The 23055-nt window shown below is 42.6% G+C and overlaps 3 protein-coding genes across 3 annotated transcripts in view; all 3 read right to left on the reverse strand.

Annotated features, from left to right (window-relative positions):
- Positions 1 to 513: 513 nt before the first annotated feature.
- Positions 514 to 10477, reverse strand: apmap (adipocyte plasma membrane associated protein). The gene is made up of 9 exons (XM_067610972.1): positions 10180 to 10477; positions 8945 to 9061; positions 8385 to 8500; positions 7913 to 8005; positions 5133 to 5249; positions 4791 to 4965; positions 3986 to 4120; positions 1480 to 1672; positions 514 to 1114 (listed from the first exon to the last, which is right to left on the reverse strand). The coding sequence occupies exons 1-9, from the start codon at positions 10269 to 10271 to the stop codon at positions 905 to 907; spliced, it is 1248 nt and encodes a 415-aa protein (XP_067467073.1). The 5' UTR covers positions 10272 to 10477; the 3' UTR covers positions 514 to 904.
- An 880-nt stretch (positions 10478 to 11357) lies between these two features.
- LOC137197512 (zinc finger protein 658B-like) lies at positions 11358 to 14952 on the reverse strand. Its single transcript, XM_067610971.1, has 3 exons — positions 14504 to 14952; positions 14282 to 14357; positions 11358 to 14196 (listed from the first exon to the last, which is right to left on the reverse strand). Exons 1-3 carry the CDS (start codon positions 14606 to 14608, stop codon positions 12566 to 12568), a joined length of 1812 nt encoding a protein of 603 aa, XP_067467072.1. The 5' UTR covers positions 14609 to 14952; the 3' UTR covers positions 11358 to 12565.
- Positions 14953 to 16332: 1380 nt separating this feature from the next.
- Positions 16333 to 23055, reverse strand: part of acss1 (acyl-CoA synthetase short chain family member 1) — a 34152-nt gene continuing 27429 nt past the window's right edge. Inside the window, exons 10-14 of the mRNA XM_067610974.1 lie at positions 20050 to 20176; positions 19837 to 19964; positions 18947 to 19010; positions 16619 to 16740; positions 16333 to 16536 (exon numbers count right to left, since the gene is read on the reverse strand). Of these exons, the coding sequence (XP_067467075.1) occupies positions 16342 to 16536; positions 16619 to 16740; positions 18947 to 19010; positions 19837 to 19964; positions 20050 to 20176 (636 nt within the window). The 3' untranslated portion in view covers positions 16333 to 16341. The remainder of the gene's footprint in view (positions 16537 to 16618; positions 16741 to 18946; positions 19011 to 19836; positions 19965 to 20049; positions 20177 to 23055) is intronic.

Here is a 23055-nt window from a genome sequence, read left to right on the forward strand (position 1 = left end):
TCTGCAGACTGTTAGCTGCGTTAGCATCTCTGCAGACTGTTAGCTGTGTTAGCATCTCTGCAGACTGTTAGCTGTGTTAGCATCTCTGCAGACTGTTAGCTGTGTTAGCATGCTGGTTTTTTAGCATATTAGCACAACTTGCAGGTTGAATTTCTAACTAGATTCACAGTTTATGCATCATGAAAATTATCCAGTTTCTACCTAATTTGCATGATTTGTTCACTGCTCGTTAAGCGTGTTAAATGTAGAATCAGAGTCGTCTCAGCAGCAGAAGAAGCTGAATCAAAGCTGCAGCTCCTCCTCAGACGATGAAGAGCCGCGGTTGAATCACCGCTAACAGATCCTTCCAGCGCTGCGACGTCACATATCGAACCTGTGAACTTAACAACACGCTAAACTGTGTTCCTGTTCTCACCGGCTTCATGAGTCAGCTGTGAGATATCACAGTCACTCGTACGTCTGTCGTTCATGAATATTGAAATGTTTTCTGACTAGTTCACACGTGAGCAGGCGGCGACTCGACGGCTCGTTGACGCGCCGCCGAGTCTCAACACTGAGAAATATGAACAAAAGAAGCAAAAGCTGTTAAATGTTGATTAAACACAAGCAGCTTCTTTATCATCCAATCAAAAAATAGACCAACAGGTCATTAATCTGACCCCGCCCCCCCCCCCCACAGAAACATGCTAACATGCTAACATGCTAACATGAACACATGAACACAAAATCAATAGAAATGATTGAAAGTGGTGATCAGTGGGATTATTGTCTCTTTCATTTCCTGTTAATCCATCAAACAGTCGTCAATAAGTTGCTGACGGAGCTCCGCCTCCTGCTGCGTCACGACGTCACCGTTACAGACCGACGCTGCGTCACATGTCCGTCCGTTTGATTGGTCGGTTTCTTAGACGTCTCGCAGGTCGAGTTTGGCGATGTACGGCGAGCGGAAGGAGCCCAGATACAGACTGCCGTCGTACTCGTGGACCTCGCTGACGTACGCCGCCACCAGACCGTTGGGGTCGTGGAAGCTCCGCGTGCAGACGCCGCCGTCATGGAGCTCCGCCACCAGACTGTAGCGAGGGACAAACTTCATCAACACCTCCTGACTGAAGAGCTGCAGGAAGAGAAGAAGAAGAAGAGAGGAAGGAAGAGAGGAAGAGAGGAAGGAAGGAGGGAGGAGAGAAGGAGGAGAGGAAGGGTGTGTTAGTTTTGTTTTGTCTGTTATATATTTTATTTATCAACAAATAAATAAAATCAAAGGAAAAACATCCCAGAAAGTTCTGAGAAAATGATTTGAAGAGAACAAATCTTTGTTTTTTTCAGTTTTAATTTGTTAAATCATTTGCAAAATAAATAAAATCTGCAACTTCAAACAAAACTGATCAAACTGTCGAACTAAGCAGAGCTGATCAGATATGGATCAATATTCACATTAGATGAATCAATAATGAGTTCAACTGGTCTCTGGTCTCTGTTCACCTTGAAGATGAGTTTCTTGATCCAGGGTCTCTGGGACAGGAAGTCCAGCATAGAGAATCCGGGGTTCGGCCTCACGGCGGACATGGCCACCCAGTAACCGCCGCTGGAGCTCGGCCGGATGTTGTCGGGGAAACCGGGCAGGTTGTCGATGAACGTGTCCATCCCACCTTTATTTAGACCCGCGACGTGGACTCTGACACACAAACAGGAACCGGGATTAAAGACACATGAAGAACGAGACCTGAACACACGTCACCGACAGCCGGCGGCGTTTTCATGCTTCATATTCAGAAATAAAAAGTATTTATGATGGTAAGTCAACGCTGAACACAATGTGTATTTGATCCATTTTTAGATTTGAGAGCAGTAAAAACATCGTTTTATCTTCCTAAAGAGACCCAGAATATACAAAAATGGAAATAAAATGTATGAATTTATTTATTTTTGTGCAGCTGATTCACATTTTTGTATATAAAAATGACAAATGTATAACTTTATAGTAGGGATGCACGATATTATCATCGGTATCAGCTGATATAAGCTCTGAAATGAAATATCAGCATCGGTGAATTCTGCCGATAATGAGCAGCCGATATGTCGCCTTCTCCTCCTCCTCCGTCTGACTGTTTCCCTCCGCGGACTGTTTCACCCTGACGGTCCCGGTGTTTCCTCCGCAGGCTGAACTTCACTCAGCTGCCCGTCAGACCCGCTGCTGCTGCTAGCTGAGAGGCTAGCTGAGAGGCTAGCGGAGAGGCTAGCAGAGGCTAGCTGTGGGGCTAGCTGAGAGGCTAGCGGAGAGGCTAGCTGGTTGTGCTTCCTTCCGGCCGTGCTGCCGCTAACGCTCCGCTAGCCTCTCAGCTAACGTTAGCCTCGGCTCTCCGTGTGGATCCAACCGGAGCACCGAGCCCCGGTTTGTTATTCAGGTTAAAGCGGGAAGAAGCAGCTGGTCTGACGGGCAGCTGAGTGAAGTGCAGCCTGCGGAGGAAACACCGGGACCGTCAGGGTGAAACAGTCCGAGGAGGAGCTGCTGTGTTCGGCTGCACAGATAGGAAACACCTCGGCTGACAGGATGTACCACTCTGTTTGAAAAATAAAAAACTTATTTTTGGTTTATAACGGCGGTTGGTAACCAGCGTATTAGGTGCATTAGCGCCACCTTCTGCTCCAGATGAGAACCAGAGATGAAATCCTACACATTAATCCTGTCTGTCTAATAAACTCAAAGAAAACGGTGACGGTGGATGCGAGCGGAGCAGAGGAAGACGTTAGTAGTGAGTTGTCAGTGCAGTACAGACTACAGTGTGTCAGTTAATAAATGCTAAAAAGTCACGTCTGTTGTTTCTCTAAATGCTGGAAAAGTGAAGGAGGTTAGCTCCAGAGTTAGCAACAATGGGTTAGCCTAGCCTGAAGACAATACACAGAGAAATACAGAACAGAGAAACGCCCCCTCCCGCCATGCAACTAATCAATTAGTTAAAGATTATGTCAGTCGACCAAGATTTTGTTTGGTTGCAGCCTCAGAGAAAACTTCTGTTATGATTTGATGATACATAAATACAACTGAATTTATTAGTGTTTTTGTTTAGTAAAATATTTTTAAAATAAATAAAATAAAATAAAAACTTTCTTTTAAATGATGAAACATTCAGATCGCAGAATGAATTCAGCTTCAGTCTGTCGGCGGAGAAACAGTCACAAATAAACAGTCGACAACACCTCCCACTACACACACACTCGCACACGCACTCGCACACACACACGCACTCACACACACGCACTCACACACGCACTCACACACGCACTCACACACACACACACTCGCACTCGCACACACACACGCACTCGCACACGCACTCACACACACACGCACACGCACTCACACACACACGCACGCACGCACACTCGCACACACACTCACACACACACATACACACACTCTCAGCTCAGGCTGCTTGTTTCCGTGGCAACAGAGAGCTACCATCAGTGACATCCTCCTGCATCACGTCCTCAGATACAGAGATGTGACATAACGTTCATCACGACTTATTATTACTCGTGCGCTGCCTGTTCACACCAGGCTGGTTGCTTCAACACAGAGAAGTAAACCAGTAAACTAGTAAACCAGTAAACCAGTAAACCAGTTGATGTGAGGTGTGAATGAGTATAAACATCAACAACATGAAATAAACTAACATTCAGTTATACACAGATGTTATAAAGTACTCTAATAGTAAATAAATGCCAGGTGAGTCAGGTGAGTCAGGTGAGCCAGGTGAGCCAGGTCAGTCAGGTGAGTCAGGTGAGTCAGGTGAGTGAGGTGAGTGAGGTGAGTCAGGTGAGCCAGGTGAGTCAGGTGAGTGAGGTGAGTGAGGTGAGTCAGGTGAGCCAGGTCAGTCAGGTGAGTGAGGTGAGTCAGGTGAGTGAGGTGAGTCAGGTGAGCCAGGTGAGTCAGGTGAGTCAGGTGAGCCAGGTGAACCAGGTCAGTCAGGTGAACCAGGTGAGTTACCTGCGTATGCGGGCCATGGTGGTCTCTGCCACCAGCACCGACTCCTCGTCAGGCAGCAGCTGGATGCCGTTTGGGAATCGAAGGTTCTCCATGACGACCGTCAGCTCTCTGCTCTCCGTGTCGAACTCCAAAACGCTGACAGGAAACAGCATCGTTGTCACATGATGATGCTTTTATTAAACTAGCAGGAGGAACGAGCAGCTGGAAGCTTTCAGTGAGAATGTGAATAATAATTGTATTTGAACCTTTAAAGCACACCTGCAGCTTCAAGTGCTTTACGTCAAATTGTACAAATTACTAATTTAGAGAGGTTGCACGTCGGTTTAGCATCATCAGGTGTATGATATGCACAGCTGTGTGTCGTCTGTGTAAATATGAATAATTATACCGTGTTGTTGTATGATGTAGCTGAGTGGACCCAGTATTGAACCCTGTGGAACACCACATGGGATATACAGTAACGGGTATTTCAAACATGTGCACCACTGATATTTTATTTATTTTAGTTAGATATGCAAGAAATTAAAAACCTTCTGACATATTTTAACTGAAGACTGAGAGACATAATTTAAACAAACACGACTGGAATGAACGAGTGAATAAAAACAGAATTGTTGTTAAACAGAGAGGTTTGAATCTGACTCAACTCTGTTGCACTGATGGAATTTGAGCTTTAGAATCGAACATTATACTTAATTTATGAAGACATGTTCTTATAAAAGAGGGAAATTAAGAAATAACAACAATTTGAGAATTTACACTGCAGTTTCTTCATCTATGGAGTGTTTTATGTCGTGTGTCGTACCGTCCGTCGGCGGTGGCCTCCATGATGAGGTGCATGTAGTCTCTGCGATGCCACCTGCTGCTGGAGTCGGTGAAGTACACCTTCTTGCCATCCTGCGTCACCGCCAGGTCATTGATGAATGACAACTTCCTGCCGGCGACCACCTGACCGCCCGCCACAAGGCGGGTCGACTCACCTGCAGAGAAAAAACACAAACACTGAAAGACTGAAGAGACATAAATCACTTCCTTCATTCTTCAAATAATAAACATAAGAATAATAACAGTAATCATAAAAACGCCTTCATGACATCCTGATACCGTCGTATACAAACAGCGGTATGACGTACACACACACACTCACCTGTGGTGGGGTTGACCTCGAACACACCCAGGTAGGCGTCGGCTACAAATAGAGTCCCGTTTGGTCCGACACGGATCCCCAACGGCCTCCCACAGCTGGACTCGTCCTCTCTGGATCCTGCAGCGCACAAATTCATCCACATCACTAATTATACAACAAAAACACTAAAGTTCTTTTTTTTTTTTTTTTTAAACTTACTTTATTAATCCCAAAGGGAAATTGCGCTGTTATTGCACCTACTTCTCATAAATCCCTCCAAATTAAAATGCCAAATTATATAAAAGTAACTAAAACAGACAAAATAGAAGATAAAAGTATAAAATAGATTAAAAATCTAAAAAAAAGATGCTGTCAAATCAATAATTTCAAGCAAATTTGTTTAAAAGTTAAAAAAAAAAAAAGACAACAACTTGCTGAAGCTTTGATTTTCTATGTGTGAAGACAATTTTGCACTTATGAGGAAGAAGTTTCAACTCTTTAGAGTTTAGCCGTCGCCGTCGCTATTTCAGTGTGTTTTCAGTTCATTAAAGTCATATTTTGGTCTAAAAAAGTCTTGTTCAGCGTCTGGTTCAGTTTTTCTGGTGAGAACATTTTGTTTTAATGGTTTTCAGTCTGTTTTTTTTTTTGCTAGCAAAATATAGCATTAGCATTATCACAGTTAACCATAGACTGTAAATGACCCATGCTAACCAAGCTAGCAGCTAGTGTTAGCGTCAGCTCCACCCTCTCATCCAGATATGGTCACTTCTGGCTCCAAAAATCCAAGATGGCGACGGTCATATTGCCAAACTAGAGGCTTCGAAACGCCAAACGCCATCGCCAGTGAAGAGTCAGTAAAAAATCATGAGATACTAAAGTTACAATTCTGACTTTTTAAAATCCAAATGATGATATACAAAGTTAAATATGACTTAAATCAGTAAACATTTTGACAGTATGTCAACCTTTATACATCTGACATTTAAACATTTTAATTATTTTAAACTTATGGAGTCCAGCAGGTGTCACAAAGAAAACAAAAACAAACTAATATCACTTAATTTTTGCTTTTTAATTATTAGGTTATTAGGCACAAAGTAACAGAAGACATCATTTAACAACAGTGTTGACTCGTGATGGGAAGATTCACCGACATAAACGTTCACGATGCAATGACCCGATTAAACAAGTGCACAGGAAGCAGTCGGGGATGAACTTGCGATGCATCGTTTCCAATTTCTTTGCATCAGTGAAACCTGTTTTATTTATAAATAATTATTCGTAGAGGCTCTATACCTTTATTATTTAGAAATGCGACCAATAACTTGATATTAAGATTGATTCCTCCTCTGTAAACTGTCTCTCAGGCGCGCTAGCATGCTACAGCTACGTAGCATTATTCAACTATTGTGACAGTAATTGTTTGGGTGACGGAGCGTAAACACGTAAACTGGAGACAGAGAACAAGACAAGTAAAAATGGCACTTTATCAGTTAATTTATGATCTTCTGTATGCTTAAGAAATAAAATCAAACTACTGAATTGCATCACTATAGAGGTGAATCATATTGAACTGTTGCTTCATGTCAGGATCCTCCAGTGATGGAGATGCACATCCCTCATAGTGACGTTTTAACATGTTAATGTTTTATTCTGCTCATTCAAAACTCAAAGTTAGTCATTATGACGCCTGCTGGTCTGCATATAATTTTGACTAATCATGAATATTTTTATTTTTATCACTCATAATATTTAATTAATTTTTTTTCTTGTCAGTAATGGGCTTCCATACACATCTGCTGTTCATGGTGAGTGAACATTAGTGTGTCAGTGACTAACGCGGTTTCCTGTGTGAGGAACCGCCACAATAAAGTTCATTTTAACCCTCTGTGAGTCAGACTGAACGTTGTGTTTAAACAAAATGTCTGAAACCTGAACTGTTTACTTTTATGGGAAATAAAACACGATTAATCACAGAGAGAGAGATGTGGGACTACAGCGTCTGTCACAGTCAGATATCTGATCTCTTCCTGCTTGTTTCAACTTTCAACACACTGAACTGTGTTGAAAGTTGAAACAGTCAGACGCGTCTCAACATGTTTGTTTTGTTTCTTCACTTTGACGGTTGAGAAACGTTTGAACGGTTGAAACTCCAGAATGAAGCAACCAGAGCAAACAGTGAAGAAACATCTGATCCTGTCAACATGTGAGCAGGTTAAAGGTCGGCGCCTTGCTCAAAGGCACTCTGACTGTTATTACTGTCAGATTTTACTGAAACTAAACCAAAGTTTAACTCAAATGTTCAGTTTGAAGCTGAGAATAAGTTTCAGCATCGTTTAGTTCAGGTAGTTTAAGGTTTTGTTTATTTACATGTTTAGTCTAAATTTGAAGGTAAATTAGTTTTAGTTCATTTATCTTCCAGACAGTTTTTAAAGTGTTTTTCATGTTTAAATATTTAAAAATTTTAAAAACTAAGCTTATAGAAACTCTAGTCTAATTTATAATCAAATATACCAAACTAAAGTAAACTAATCCTTACTGAACCCAACAATAAACCTTAAACTAAACTTCAGACTAAACTAAACCAAACTAGCCTGAACTTTAGACTAAACCAAACTTTAGACCAGACTAAACTGAGTGATTGATTGATATATATATATATATATATATATATATATATATATATATATATATATATATATATATATATGTACGTATACACACACACATACATATTACATATATAAGTATAACTTAATGTTAAACTAATCTGAACTTTAGACTAAACTGGTTTTCCTCACCACACGGCGGTTTTCCGAGTCTCGTCACTGTGTGGATTCTCCGACCAATCAGCTTCACGATCTTCCCGTCAGCTGTTCCAGAAAACAAAACATCTGCAGACAGAAGAGAACATCTGTCGGCTCGAAGTTCTTCATCACTGAGGATTGTTATTTATTTATTGATATTTGCTGTTTTTCAAGTTAAATAATCTGGAACAAACTAAATCTTACTGGGTTTTTTCTTTTATTCACTATAAAAGTGATGAACAGAGTCTGAAAAGATACAAAAACTGAGTCTCACGATTCATTTCACAATGTGGACCATGTGACCCAGACTGGACAGACCAGTGACCTGGAAACCAACCAGAGGAAATCTGCCAAAAATCTGCAAACTGGTGTAAAGACTTTACTATCTGAACACTGTCCTGCCCTGATGTCAGTCAGTGTGATGACGGTTTCTTCTACCCGTCAGCTGGCGTCTGAACACACTGACCTCCGATGTTGGCGATGGACTCCGGTCCGATGATCTGGTCCTCAAACAGTCTCTGAGCCTCTCTGAGCTTCAGGTTCGGTTCCCAGCAGCCCGTCATCACAGGAGGCTCCTTCAGACTACAGGACACCAAACAACCGGCAGGGGTCAGTGAACACATCACCAAACAACCGGCAGGGGTCAGTGAACACATCACCAAACAACCGGCAGTGAACACATCACCAAACAACCGGCAGGGGTCAGTGAACACATCACCAAACAACCGGCAGGGGTCAGTGAACACATCACCAAACAACCAGCAGCGGTCAGTGAACACATCACCAAACAACCAGCAGCAGTCAGTGAACACATCACCAAACAACCGGCAGGGGTCAGTGAACACATCACCAAACAACCAGCAGCGGTCAGTGAACACATCACCAAACAACCAGCAGCAGTCAGTGAACACATCACCAATATTTTGAGAAGAAAGTTGTAATAATATGTTTTCCAAATATTACAACTTTATCAGAAAGAAAGAAAAAGGAAAAGTATATATTTAAATAGGATTCTGCTGGGCTCACCTGAGGACTTCGGGGTGGATGGGAGACTCGAGGATGAGGATGATGACCAGGAGAGGAAGAAGCAGAAAGCTGCCCAGAGAGAGCAGAGTCACCTGAAACACCTTCCCGCTGTAGGTGCTGAAAGAGGAAACAGAAACCTGCAGAGACTCATTCAACACATTAAACACAGGAAATGATTTTCTGTGGAGTTCCTCAAGGCTCCATCCTGGGTCCTCTTCTCTTTTCTCTACACATCCTTCCTCACAGAGGAGTAGAGCTCCACATATACCAACTGAGTGAATATGGTGTGTCTCACACCTTGCATGAGTCATATTATCATAATATGACTCATATGGCCCCCCCGTCAGTCTCTGACCTGTTGCCACTAACAGGATCCAGATATGTCAGCGATTGTTTAATAGAATCTAACAGGGGACACGAAATCCCTCATCACCCCTCCCTGCTGATTTAATATCCGTTCATCCTGCAGTAAACATATTCAAACAGAAGCAGAGATTGTGAGTAGCTCGTGGTGTGAAGCGTGGTTGGATGTGTTGAGGAGCTGCAGCCCGCTGAGCTCCGCTCTGATGAGTTGTTGATAATGTTCAGAGATTGGTTGTTTGGTTGTTTACCTTCTCGGCTCAGTTTTACTGCTCATATCTGCAGAGAAGAGTCCAAACAGTCTTAACTGCTTCCTTTGATATATTTGCATATTCAAATATTGTGGAATGATTAATGAGGGAGGAGGAGATGTCATTTTAATCAGACAGACATGCGTTACTGTTCTAAACAGAATATTTTTATTTGTCTTATAAATATCTGGAGAGGAAAAAACACAAAAATTAAATTAAAAGAAAAGATTAAAAAATGAGGGAAAAAAGGAAAAATTACATTAAAAGACTAAACTTTGATTATATATTTAAAAATTATTTTCTATTTCTAGTATTGTTGTTGTGAGGTGAGATTATTGTCATGTGTGTATATAAATGATGTTTATATGTATTTATATATATTATATGTGTTTCTATAGTTTATATGTTTCACTGATATCTGCGGACGAACAAACGTTTAAACAAGAAGAAGAGCAGCGAAGTGTCTGATCAGAAACCGATCAGCCTCTGATCGATTGATCACCTCTGCAGGCAGCTAACAGCAGCTAACAGCAGCTAGCTCCGGTAATCAATAACCGGACCTGTCTGCGTCTGTTCGGTGAATATCGATCATCTCCTGTAATCCGGGCTCGGTGTCTGTCTTACCCGGTGCCTTTGTGACGGTGCTCCGGCAGCTCGTCGGTGATCACCTGCGGTCGGTGCTGCCGCCGGAACCGGAGCCCCGCCGCGTCGTTCATGCTGGAGCCGGACGGGGAGGCCGCTCGGCTCGGCTCGGCTCGGCTCGGCTGTCTGCCTGGAGCTGGAACGGGTCTCTGTGTGGAGGTTTAACCCGAGTGCAGAGGCAGGAGACCCGGACAGGAGAAGCACCGAGCGCCCCGACGAACGGGACTGTCAACAACGGAGGCCATCACCTTCTTCTTCTTCTTCTTCGCCGCATTTATTGCCACTTATAGGTGTACTATACCGCCACCTACCGTACCGCAGGGTCCTGTTTACAGTAGCTTATTCAAAATAAATAAATAAATAAATAATCACCTACTGAATTAAACATTCCGGTGTTTACTAAGAATGTTAATACTTCCATCAGTTTATCACCTCTAGTTCCCTGTTTGGTCTCTCAGCTGAATTCTTTCATCATCATATTTGACACATAGTGCATTAATTAGTTCGTTATATTACAATGTGCACATGCTTGTGAGTTTATTTTGTCTTATTTAATCCAGTGTGATCTACTTCCGGTCTCCTATTTCTTCCTTTAACACTCTGTCTATCTTGTTCTTCCTTTACTGTCCTCATCCTACTTTTCCTGCCAAACTTCCAGTAATTTCTTTCCCAAACAGTTTATTAAATGTTTATTATTTGTCTCTTTTTGCTGTCCTGTCTGCATTTCATTACCCTTTAATCCCACATGAATCCTCCCAGTATTCCCAGTCTCTGACTTCTTCTTCAGACCAACAATCATCATCTCAGCTGTCTGTAATTCTACATGATGTTTCTGAGCCGTCAGTAAATATCTGTAAGTTGGTTATTGTCCTATTTCAATGTTTCTTTAGCTCCATAAAACTAAAATCAATGTTAATATGAGGACGGAGTCACGTGACTAATGTCTCATTTATCTTTATACTCCAAACGTTTGTTTAAGACGTTTTTCAGTTTTATTTCCGTTCCCACATCCTCTGAGACGAGTCCAACAGTTGACCATCAGCTTCCGGTACTTTGCGTCACTTCAAAATAAAAGTTTACAAACGCATCGCATTTTTTTCAATTTTGGAAGTTTCAAAAATAAAGTGATGAATTAAAATGAAAAAACAAATGCATTCAAGTAAATATTAAACAAACATTAAAATACATTTTAAAAAGTGCAAAAGAAAATAAAATATTAACATCAAGATAAAAAGAAGCTCATATATTAAACATCTACAGCGGCTGACAAACCTGAACTCATCAGTGGAGAAACATAACTAATTAACAATTAATACAGTTAAGCAATTAACATGATCAGGTGTTAAAGCAGGTCCAGCTGATGCTGATCACAAAGACTCTCAGCTGCTTCAATAAGAGACGTCTGCATTTAGATCAGTGAGGAAGAACCGCGTCAGACATCCGGTTCTGGTCTACAGAGACCTGGTCAGACGAGTCCAGGTCTGAGTGCTGGACCCCTGCAGTGAGGGAGGAGTCACTGCTGATCAATACGCCGTAGATGTGAGTGATCAGTTTCATCCTACGATGAAACAACATTTTATTAACTTCATGTTTCTTTATTAAAACTATTAAACAGTCTGAACCAGGATCAAATGAATAATAATTCATCAACATGTTTCTTTCATCAGGATCTGATTTATTATTATTATTATTATTATTATTATTATTATTAAAGTTTAAACAGAAATCTGTCGTCGACGTTTCTCCTCACATCAGTCAGGAGGAATATTTACAATCTACAAAACATTCACATTGTCTGCAGACACAAACTTATTAAACTCTGTTTTTAGCAGTAAAAACACTCATTATTATTATTATTATTATTATTATTATTATTATTAAAGTTTAAACAGAAATTATTATTATTACTCCAGAGAAAACAAACAGAGGAAGAGTCTGTGAACATCGTCAGGAAATAAAGTGAGAATTTATTAAATATGATCGATGCAGCTTTAGTGACTCAAACTGATCATATGAAATAAATTCTCTAATAAATTAGATTTAGTTTGTAAAAAAACAGACAAATAAGTGAAACAGGAACCATCCAGAGGTCAGAGGTCAGAGGTCAGAGGTCAGTGTTGTGCAGCAGCGAACAGTTGAAATAACAACGTGATCGACTGTAGACGTCGTTAAACTGTGTGTGTAAACATTTCTGTTACGTTTCATTGGATTGTTTCTAGTTGAGGAGCGGAGCGTCGCTACTTCCTGTTTGTCTGTGATACAATCAGCTCTTCTGTCTGCAGAGTTCAAGCTTCTTCATCCTTCAGTTACCAGTAAACTAACAGCTGATCTGTCGCTCGTCGTCGTCGTCCTGCTGCTGACGGTTTTTTCAGACACACTTGTGCTCTCGCAGGCTCCTCATGGAGGTGAAGCTGCGGCTGCAGGCAGAGCAGCTGAACGGTTTCTGTCCCGTGTGAACCAGCTGGTGAGTCTTCAGGTTGTTGGCCTGACTGAAGCTCTTCCCGCAGACGCCGCACTCGAACGGCTTCTCGCCACTGTGGACGCGTTTGTGTCTGACGAGGTTCTGCGCCACGCTGAAGCTCTTCCCGCAGACCTCGCAGACGTACGGTTTCTCTCCCGTGTGCGTGCGCTGGTGCAGGTTGAGACTCGCCTGCGTGGAGAAAGTTTTCTGACACTGAGCGCAGCTGAAGGGATTCCCCTCCGAGTGGCTGCGTCTGTGCGTCTTCAGGTAGTTCGGCGAGCTGTAGCTGCGGCCGCACACGTCGCAGGAGAACGTTTTCTTGCCTCCGTGCAGCTGCAGATGCGTCTTCAGGACCTGAGCGGTGGTGAAACTCTTCCCGCACTCCTCACAGGTGTGAGCTTTCTGCCCGCTGTGCGCCAGCTGGTGGCGTTTCAGTGACGTGGACGAGGAGAAGTTTTTGCCGCATTCGCCGCAGTTGTACGGTTTGATGCCGGCGTGGCTGCGCTCGTGCACCAGCAGCGCGCTGCGCTGTCTGAAGCCCTTCCCGCAGGCGTTGCAGATGAACGCCCACTCCCCGCTGTGCACGGCGCGGTGCACCTTCAGGTGTCCGGCCTGAGTGAAGCTGCGGTCGCACACGTCGCAGCTGAACGCGCGGCGGCCGGAGTGGACGAGCCGGTGACGGCGCAGGTTGGCCGACACGCTGAAGCTCTTCCCGCAGGTGTCGCAGCTGAAGGCCTTCTCTCCGGTGTGGACGCGGCGGTGAACCGACAGGCTGCTCCTGCTGGAGAAGCTGTTGCCGCACTGCTCGCAGGTGTGCGGCCGCTCGCCCGTGTGCGTCCTCAGGTGAACTCGGAGGCCGCTCTGCTGGCTGAACGTCTTCCTGCAGACGCTGCAGCTGAACGGCTTCAGGCCTCTGTGGACGCTCCGCTGGTGGACGTGCACGCTGCGGCGCGTGGTGAATCCTTTCTGACATGTGGGACATTTGAAGGGTTTGTCGGTCAGGTGAACTCTCAGGTGTGCAGACAGGTAGCTGTGTTTGGAGAACTCCTTCCCGCACTCCGCACACCTGAACTTGTCGTGCGCTTTCTGACACGTCAGTCGGTGTCCTCGGAGGCAGCACATCGCCGCCAGCGTCTCCCCGCAGGCCGAGCAGGTGAGCGGCAGGCGGCGCTGCCGGTTGGACGTCTGGTGCGTGCGCAGGTGGCTCCGCGTGCCGAACACCTTCCCGCAGTAAGAACAGCTGTAGGGGCGCTGCTGGCTGTGCACGGTGAGCTGGTGGACGCGGACGCTGCTCTGAGCTGAGAATCCTTTACCGCACAGCTGACAGGTGAAGGGGCGGAGCCTGCCGTGCACCCGCAGGTGAGCGCTCAGGTTGGTCTGTCTGGAGAAGCTGCGGCTGCAGACGCTGCAGCTGAAGGTCCGTCCGCTGCCCGCCGTCGGCGTCTGCTCTGATTGGCTGGATACACCTGGAGGAACATCTGATTGGATGATTCCCTCCACCTGCGCCGCAGGGGGGGCGGAGTCCTGCTGCGGCTCGACTGCAGAGAGACAAATAGAAACGCCACCTGTTTCTCACTGACGACAGGAAGTAAAAGTACCAACAGAGGAAGTTTCACTATTTACCGTCGTGCTGCTGCGTCTCGTCCAGCAGCCTCCTGAGCTCCTGCAGCAGAGACGCACACAGTCTCTTCATCACGGCCTGAAACACAAACTCATCATCATCATCATCATCAGAGCGACATGTTCAACAGCAGCTGAGCATCACATTCACCATTATTGATTATTGATTACAGCTCACTGTCTCATCATTATGACATAAAAAAGAACAAAGTTAACGAGCGGAACCTCCGTCTTGTCTTCAGGTTTCAGTGTGTCACAGATTAACGTCTCCGCCGACGACATGAACTCCGCCATGAATGACGTCACGAGCTGCTGCACAGAAGAAGACATTTTTATTAAACTAAACTTTAACACGAAGTCAATAAAAGTGTAAAACCGGCAGACAGACTCAACAACAGGCGGCTGCCCGTCCGCGTTGTTGTCACTGAGCGGCCATTCGGTTAGTTTGCGACAGTTTGTTTTAATTTACGGCTCCTCTTTACGACAAGGATGTCGTGTCAAGACGGTAACCCTAGATTTGTAGAAGAAAGAGGATGAATCCAAACCGTCTTTTCATAAACTAGACTAAACCAGACCTGAACCGCAGCGCTGTCACATCAGAAAACATCATTGTTTTGTGCAACGCGCACAATAAACACGTGCAAATCTCGCGAGAGTTTCGCTATTCTAGGGTTACCGCCAAGACACGACCACGACAGGAGGAATGAAGCCAGAAACACAACAAACTGAAATAAACATAAAATAATAAAAATACATGAAGGGAATAAGTCTATTACATCACAATGTTACATATATTCATGTTTATTAGTAAATATTTATTTCTGTATATTTACATCTGAATGTTACAGAGCAGATGATACAATTAATGAATTTAATGAACAGACAACATTTATTAACATTTATTAACATCAACTGTCAACAAACTGTTTTAACTTCAACCTGTAAATCTATAAAAATCTGTTTGTGTCATCACAATAAATGTGTTTCTCTGTTACATAAAAAAATCACAACAAAAGAATTAAATAATTAAGAATTGAAACACTGAATGTGGAAAGTCTCTAATATTTGACTTGAATACAAATATTATTATAAAACTCTTCGTCTTCAGTTTCTCACAGTTCTGATTTCATTGATTCAGTTTCACACCTAAAAATTTCCCACATTTAATGTCAAAGTTCAGATTTTATGTGAGTCAAGAATGTGAGTTTGATCTCAGAATTAAAATATTGATGTCATTTCATTTCACAAGGCAGGTTTGATTCTTCTTTTCTCTCGATAAAAATCCAAAATAAACGTGATATTTTAAACGTGCTTTTGATTTGTTCTCAGAGCTGCGACGTCCGTCTCTACTGAGCAGAAACATTCAGACAGAAAACAACAGAGAAAGACTTCAGTGAAAAGCTGCAGCAGTTTTCATTCAACTGAACCTCATCAGCAAAGTCTATTAAATCTTAATAATGTTATTTTAATGAACGGTTATGTGGCTCCTTGTGGAGATAGATTCCCCCCAAAATTATGAGCACCAGAGACTGAGGAGGTCTCAGTCAGGGTTCAGTTTTTACAGCCTGAAACATGTTTATGAGGATAAAACTGGAACAAGACTACTTGTAAACATGTCTGTGTGTAAGTTGTCATCTGTGAACGTGTCGACCTGAGTTTCCAGCTGCTGGAGCAAAAATACATTAATGTTTCAGCCGTTAATATCTAATACACACAACCTTCAGTATCAACACTTTGTGCAACTTTAACATGTTATTTAACATTTTCTCATTATGTTGAGTGAAGATGTGATCCTGCAGCGTTATGTTTCTAGATAAATGTTTTTGCTGTTGCAGTTTATAACAATAATATTATGATTTTTGTATATGAATGTAATTTATACACCACTGACTCCAACAAGCTCTTTAAAGGATGTGGAACAGTGAACCACAAGGATTCCCAGAGAGAAAAAAGCTCATTAATTCCACAGCGTAGCAGAGAATTCAATGTTTTTGTTATATATTTTTTATCTTTTCAGCACTTTAAAGTCCCTCCTCCTCCTCCTCCTCCTCCTCCTCCTCCTCCTACTTCTTCTTCTCCTCCTGTTTTCTCTGCTGCTGCTTCCTGTGCTGCTCGTGAGCCTTGATGATCTCCGTGACGACAGACGGGTCGTCCAACGTCGACACGTCACCGAGGTCACCGGTCGTCTCCATAGCAACCTTCCTGAGGATCCGCCTCATGATCTTCCCGGAGCGAGTCTTAGGCAGCCTCGCCACCACCTGACAAGACGATACACATGGTTACTCACGCCTTCACGAGCTTTATTACTCACCGCTGATTGGACGGTGGGCGGCGGCTCACCAGGAAGTGCTCGGGGACGGCGTATTTGGCGATCTTGGTGGCGACGAGTTCTCGGAGCTGCTGCAGGATGGCGGGGGGGTCGTCACCAAACCCCTCCTTCAGGACCACGAAGGCAAACGGCACTGAGAGCACACACGCACACGTGCACGCACACACACAATCATTGAAAAAGCTGCAAACAACTTCTTGGCACTAAACTGTTCTGATGTCTCCAGTCAGGATTTCAGCCACAGCAACTTCAACACTGACAGGTGCAGAACGTATTACAAATTATATATTACTAAACTGACTGGAAGAACTGGGTGGCACTTTGTGGACCAGTACTAAACTGGTTTGAATCCTACTTAAAGGACTTTGTGTCTTTAGGTAATTACACATCTGACATGTGGAGTTCCCCAAGGCTCCATTCTGGGGCCTCTTCTGTTCAACATCTACACGCTCCCACTGGTTCAGATTATTAAAGAATCAACAAAATATGTTACCACGGTTACGCAGATGACACACAGATTTAGATAACCGTATCACCAGGGGACTCTGGTCCAATACAAGCACTGAGGAAGTGCACTGAACAAATCAACACTGGATGTGCCAGAATTTTCCTCAATTAAATAAAGATAAAACTGAAGTAATTGTTTTTGAAGCGAAGGAAGAACGACAGTATGATCATAACAAAGTCAGCCAACTGTCCCTGATGTCAGTTGCTACATTATGAAGTCTTCAGACCTCTTGTAATAAGTCAGAACTAAACCTTGAGAAGCAGCGTTCAGTTTTTATGCCCAACATATCTGAATAAAAGGTCTAATCTAACTCTCAGCTCTTTTAAATCAATGCTGAAGACTTTTCTGTTTGCTTTCACTGCACCATAACTTTTATTCTCATATTTTATGTGTGTTATTCTATTTTAGCTATTTTTTTATCCCCTGAACTCCCCCTGAATAACTCTTTTGAATTGTATTTAAATGTCTTTTTTATAATGTTTTTCTTTTACATTTTGTCAGGATGCCTTTTATGTTGGATGTGAAGCACTCTGAATGACTTCGTTGTTGAAATGTGCTAACAGCTAACGTAACATTTCCTGCTGCCAGACGGGAAACGTTAAAGTTCTGGTTGGTGACCGTATATGGATTTTAGATGTAGATGCTTTTAGATGAATGATATGAAAGTGGAGGCAGCTGGTGACTGAACATTAGTTCCCTCAGCAGACTGAAGTGGTCTCGCATGTAGATTGTGGGAACCTGTTTGATATCTAAGTCAGAGGTAGCGGACCGCCGTCTGCCGGCGCCTTTTCCACATAAACATCGGTAACCGTGGGCCAGGACAGAAATCTGAAGGATTATAACTTAAAGAAAAGTCAAGATGGTGAATAAATAAACTGGTGACACTGGAGTTGAAAGAGTAAAAAGTTTATCAGCTCTCTGGATGATTCACATGTTTTACACCTCAGAGCTCAACTTTTAATCCTGTCATCCTAAATTTTTATCCATAAAACCACAATTGGTTTAAATAAGATTATTTTCTGCAGCTGTAGAATAGAATAAAATATCATCTATTAATTAGTTAAGAGGGTTTCAAACCGTCCTGACTTCACTGCTAAAATACAATGTGGATATTTGAATGTTTACAGAGTTTCAGTGAGAGAGAGAGGATCCTTTCTATCCTGTCTGCTGAAAATGTATTAATGATCTAATGTTTAGTTTCTAATAGCCTGCAGAGCAGAACCTGAATGTCTGAAATATTGTATTTTATAGAAATGTTTGAATGTTTGTGTTTGTGGCACATCATGAACCCTGAAAGGAAGAATCCTTCCTGCTCGTCTCTGATTGGACCAGCAGGAGGCGGCAGAGCGTCACTAATCAAACCCGACTAAACCTCCTGCAGCTTTAATTTAACCTGTTTCATCTGATTTTTACTCTTTTACTGGACAATAAACTCACATCTTCCTGCAGAGTGAAGCTGTATTTGTTATATATTTGTTATATATACTAATCATTTGTCATGAATAAGTCCAATCAGAGCAGATAGAAACTAATAATAAATTAATTAAATAATCATAACAGTAAATATATATCTACGTTTTGAATGGAATTTGGATTTACTTTATTAACTTCTATTTTAAATCTATAATTTTCCAAACTTTATCAGTTTATGCACACATTTAATGAAACTATTTGCTTTCGCTGCTGATATCAGTGAGTTTCTACATCGTCTACTTCTGTACCTTTGATTCCTAAAGTCTCATCAAAAATATTGAAAATGAAACACTGTTAAAAAAAACCCCAAAAGGTTTAATGTTGTGTCTGACTGCAGATGTTTCCTGCTTTAACTCACCTTCTCCTTTGATGTCATGTGGGATTCCAATCACAGCTGTTTCTGGAACAGCTGGATGTTCGTCCTGAAAACAACAACAACCGTTAATGTTCAGGTTTCAGCTGACAAACAATAAACTGAAGTAGAGATATATACGGCCAACTGTGAGTTTATAACTCTCATCTCATCCTTCATCTCTACTCTTCATCACATCTCATCTCATTCTATTTGATCTGATCTCAGCATCTAATCTGTCGTTATGTGGCCTTAGTTGTGTTTTTTTCTGTTTGCTGGTTGTCTTGTTCTCAGTCTGAATGAAACGACCTGATCAGACAGTCTAGTGACCCCCCAGTCCTACCAGTATAAAACCCTTCAGTGCCACCAGTTGAACAAAGATCAGAGTCTCGTCTGCCAGCTGCTGCTGAAGCTAAACCACCAAATCACAAAGTAAATAATAATTCTGAGTCCATGGTGGCAGAAAACCTGACGACGGTGACTGAGATTATGCTGTAAAAAATGAAGACAAATGTCAGTTTTAAATTAAGATGATGAAGATATTATTTCCCCTTATCATCATCATCATCACATCATTTCATAAAATCCCATCTCTTTATTTCATATAGTTCATCTCACATATTATCATCACATTTTTTTTTAATCTGATCTGATCTCAGTATTTCATTTCATCATTTTATCTCTTAATTTCATATAATCATAAATATAATTTCATGTCATTTTTTCTCACTTAATGTGAGAAGAGACGTGACTGAGATGAGTCCAGATGAAACTACGGATGAATTTCAGTTGTTTTTTTTTTACAATATTTTCTTTAAATATACAAACCAGAGTATAATTATTGTAGAAATCATAATGAGACTAATATTCAGTGATATGTCTGCTGTGTGTCTCACCAGAGCGTCCTCTATCTCCGCCGTGCCGAGGCGATGGCCGCTGACGTTGATGACGTCATCCATGCGGCCGGTTATCTGGTAGTAACCGTCCTCTGACCGGTACGCTCCGTCACCGGTGAAATAATAACCTGACAGATAAACATGTCAGCTGACAGCCTGCAAATCATAATCTGCTGCTGAAACACTGCGGCGGCGGGTTTTATTTTCACTGACCGGGATACGGTTTGAAATACGCGTCGACGAATCTCTGGTGGTCTCCGTAGATGCTGCGAGCCATTCCAGGCCACGGCTGGCCGATACACAGAGCGCCACTGACAGAGTTACCGGACAGAGGTTCACCCTGATAATCAAGAACATACAACATATACAGGACAGTGAGAAACAAAGACCAGACAAGACACAAACAGCCAGAGCAACTTCTGGACTAAAGGTGGAGGTTTTGACCACCTGTGTCGTTATGTAGAAATGTTTGGATGAATGTAAATGAGCAGTTCATGTAAACTATCTGACGTCCTACAGTTTCATGCAGGCTGGATTACCAGCGCAATTATGCAAATTTGTCAAAGAATTTAGTGCCTCTAAAGCCACCACAGCGAACAGAGCGGAAACAAAGTAAACAAACTGCTGCAGCGACACGTCGTGGACAGACAGCGTGATGTTAGCAGCAGTGTTGAAGAGTAAGAACCGAACCAGCATCTAACGGGTCCGAAGTGACATTTGCAGGTATGTTTACCTGCTGTTGAATGTGCTGCAGCTGAGAAGCTAATTTGCTATCTAGCTGCTAACTGACATTAGCGGTGAATGTTTGTTTGGTGGCTCATCCGACTTGCTGAGCTGCAGGACAAGACGTGTGTTCATGTTTGTAATTTAAAATAAGACGGAGACTTCAGCAGGAAAGCTAATGTGGGTTGTTGTTCACAGTCTGTGGCTCTTGTGTTGCGTAGCAGGATGCGGTCAGGCTCAGTGTGACCGTCTGCTCTGCTGATGATAGAAAGACACGTCATCACTTTATGCAAAGATCTGATTGGCTGTATTGAAACAATGACTTGTGCTCAAGCAGAAACCTCCGGGGCTGTAAAATGAAGCCAAAAACTGCAGTTCCTTGAACGACCACTTGAGGCTCCAAAACCAAGTCAATCCCCATAGACCCCCATGTTAAAATGCCCAACTTTACATAAACATGTTTACAGTCTGGTACAAACAACGGTTTTAGTCTCTAAAGCTAATTTCCTCTTTCATGACAACTGTACGGGGGGTGTTTTATAACTCAGGACATGGCTGCTTTGAGTGACAGGTCCGCCAGCCGCTAGGTGGCTTGTTTCAGCCATTCGGCCCGCCTCTTTGCCCGTTTTTGATTGGCTGGGAGTTAGACAGAGTCACACACTGCCAAGATGGCGACGGCCGGAGCGGCTCGCTTTGGGCTTCAAAACCGCTCTTCAGAAACCAACGAGTGACGTCACGGTAACCACGTCCATATCTTTATACAGTCTATGCTCCTGCTACATAAGCAGATGATGGAATGGTATATAATTACAGGAATGTAAAACTAAGGGGCGCCATCATGAAATCAAAGAATTTAAAATATAAATTTCTTCTTTTGGTTTATGATTTATTTCTCAAAGAACACAGGACGTGATTTACAGAGCAGATCTGTTGCTGCAGCAGACAAAAGTTTAATTTCTGTTGGACTTTAATCTTGTGGTCTTGTGAGAAGGTTTGTATGTTCAGTGAGATATAACGTGACAAGCATGACTGACTGAACCTCATGACTGAACCTATAAACAAAAAAAAAATAAAAACAAAATACAAAGATAATGTTTGATATTGTTTATTTTCTATTCTCATGTTAGTTCTCATGTCAGACTCGGTGTTATTGTGTAAACGCAGCAGTTCTCCACCCTGAGAATGAGGCCAGAGTTAAGTGGTCTGCACAAAGTGCTGATGAAACACATAAGAACAGTCTTCATCAGCGTTAACTCTGAGAGGATTGCAGTGAAAGCGAGATGACCCCGACCTCCTCTCAGGATGAAATGTGAAACTGAAGGAGGCCTAATCTAATCTAATCTACACTCAGTAACCAGTGATGATGAGAAACCCTCGAGTTCCCCGCAGATTAAAGCTCTTTTAACAGAAGGAGGGAAATGGGGGGGAAAACTAGCGGATAATTAATTTGGGGGGGAGTGGCGATCGTCCCGACGGAGCCTGAAAGTCTGTTAATCAAAGCAAACAGATGCTGCTGGTCAGGTTTTAATTGAAAGATTAAACTGAGAAAGAGAGAGAGGGGTGTCATTCGAAGGCTCGTCTGACCTCTTACATCAAAAGGCCAAGTGGGGCTAACAAGACGCGGAGATTGGTAGGAGATCACATCCGAAGCTGATTTAAACCTCTAACTGTGATAGATCCTGAAAAGATCGTCCTTTGCTCTTTGCTCACTCTTCTCTTTATTTATTTGTATCAGTCAGCTGATATTCTTTATGTATCTTCTTGTCAACAAATCCAACAATGAACTGATCTACTAACTAAAGTGTTGTGTGTGTATCCAAAGCCTGATATATCTTATTCCTCTGTGCCGTAGACCTCTGTTGTTACTATTCGAAACATGTCAATGAGCCACATCGCTGCACTGGCTGACATGTTCCTTCATCACCATGAAGACAAACACACATCATCCTGCTGCCAGGAATACTGACCAGAGCACCAAATGTGGATTCATCCGCTGCTGAAAATAGTCCCCAACTGAAAGGAAGGATGTGTGATGATGTATCGTTCAAAGGAAGAGCTGACGAAGTTCCTATTTTGTAGACGTTTATTAGACGATGGTCATCGGGTCCATTCCATGTACAAAGATGGTCTGGGCACCGTACCCCTGTCGGTGCATAGCTTATATGGGGTTACACATCTGTATCTTATCACATGAATAACATAGGTTTTCCATGGGCACTAGGTCAGTTGGGAGCCATCCATCAAGTAATTGACAGCTGCCTCACAACATATTATGTGTCACAACAACCCACATCTGGAACAGTTCCAAACTTGACCATGGATCCATTGTTTGTATTTCTAAGGTCCCCCTGAAGGGCCATACCATATTACCTAAGGTGACATGCAGACTCTGAAATGTTTATGTCACATGTCCAACACCCAAAATCAGTAAAAGACATAGGGTCAGATAAAAATCATACTAACACCAACAAATGCACTATTTAGGTGACGTTTATG

Source organism: Thunnus thynnus, chromosome 14, assembly GCF_963924715.1.
Source record: "Thunnus thynnus chromosome 14, fThuThy2.1, whole genome shotgun sequence".
NCBI classification, from domain to species: domain Eukaryota; kingdom Metazoa; phylum Chordata; class Actinopteri; order Scombriformes; family Scombridae; genus Thunnus; species Thunnus thynnus.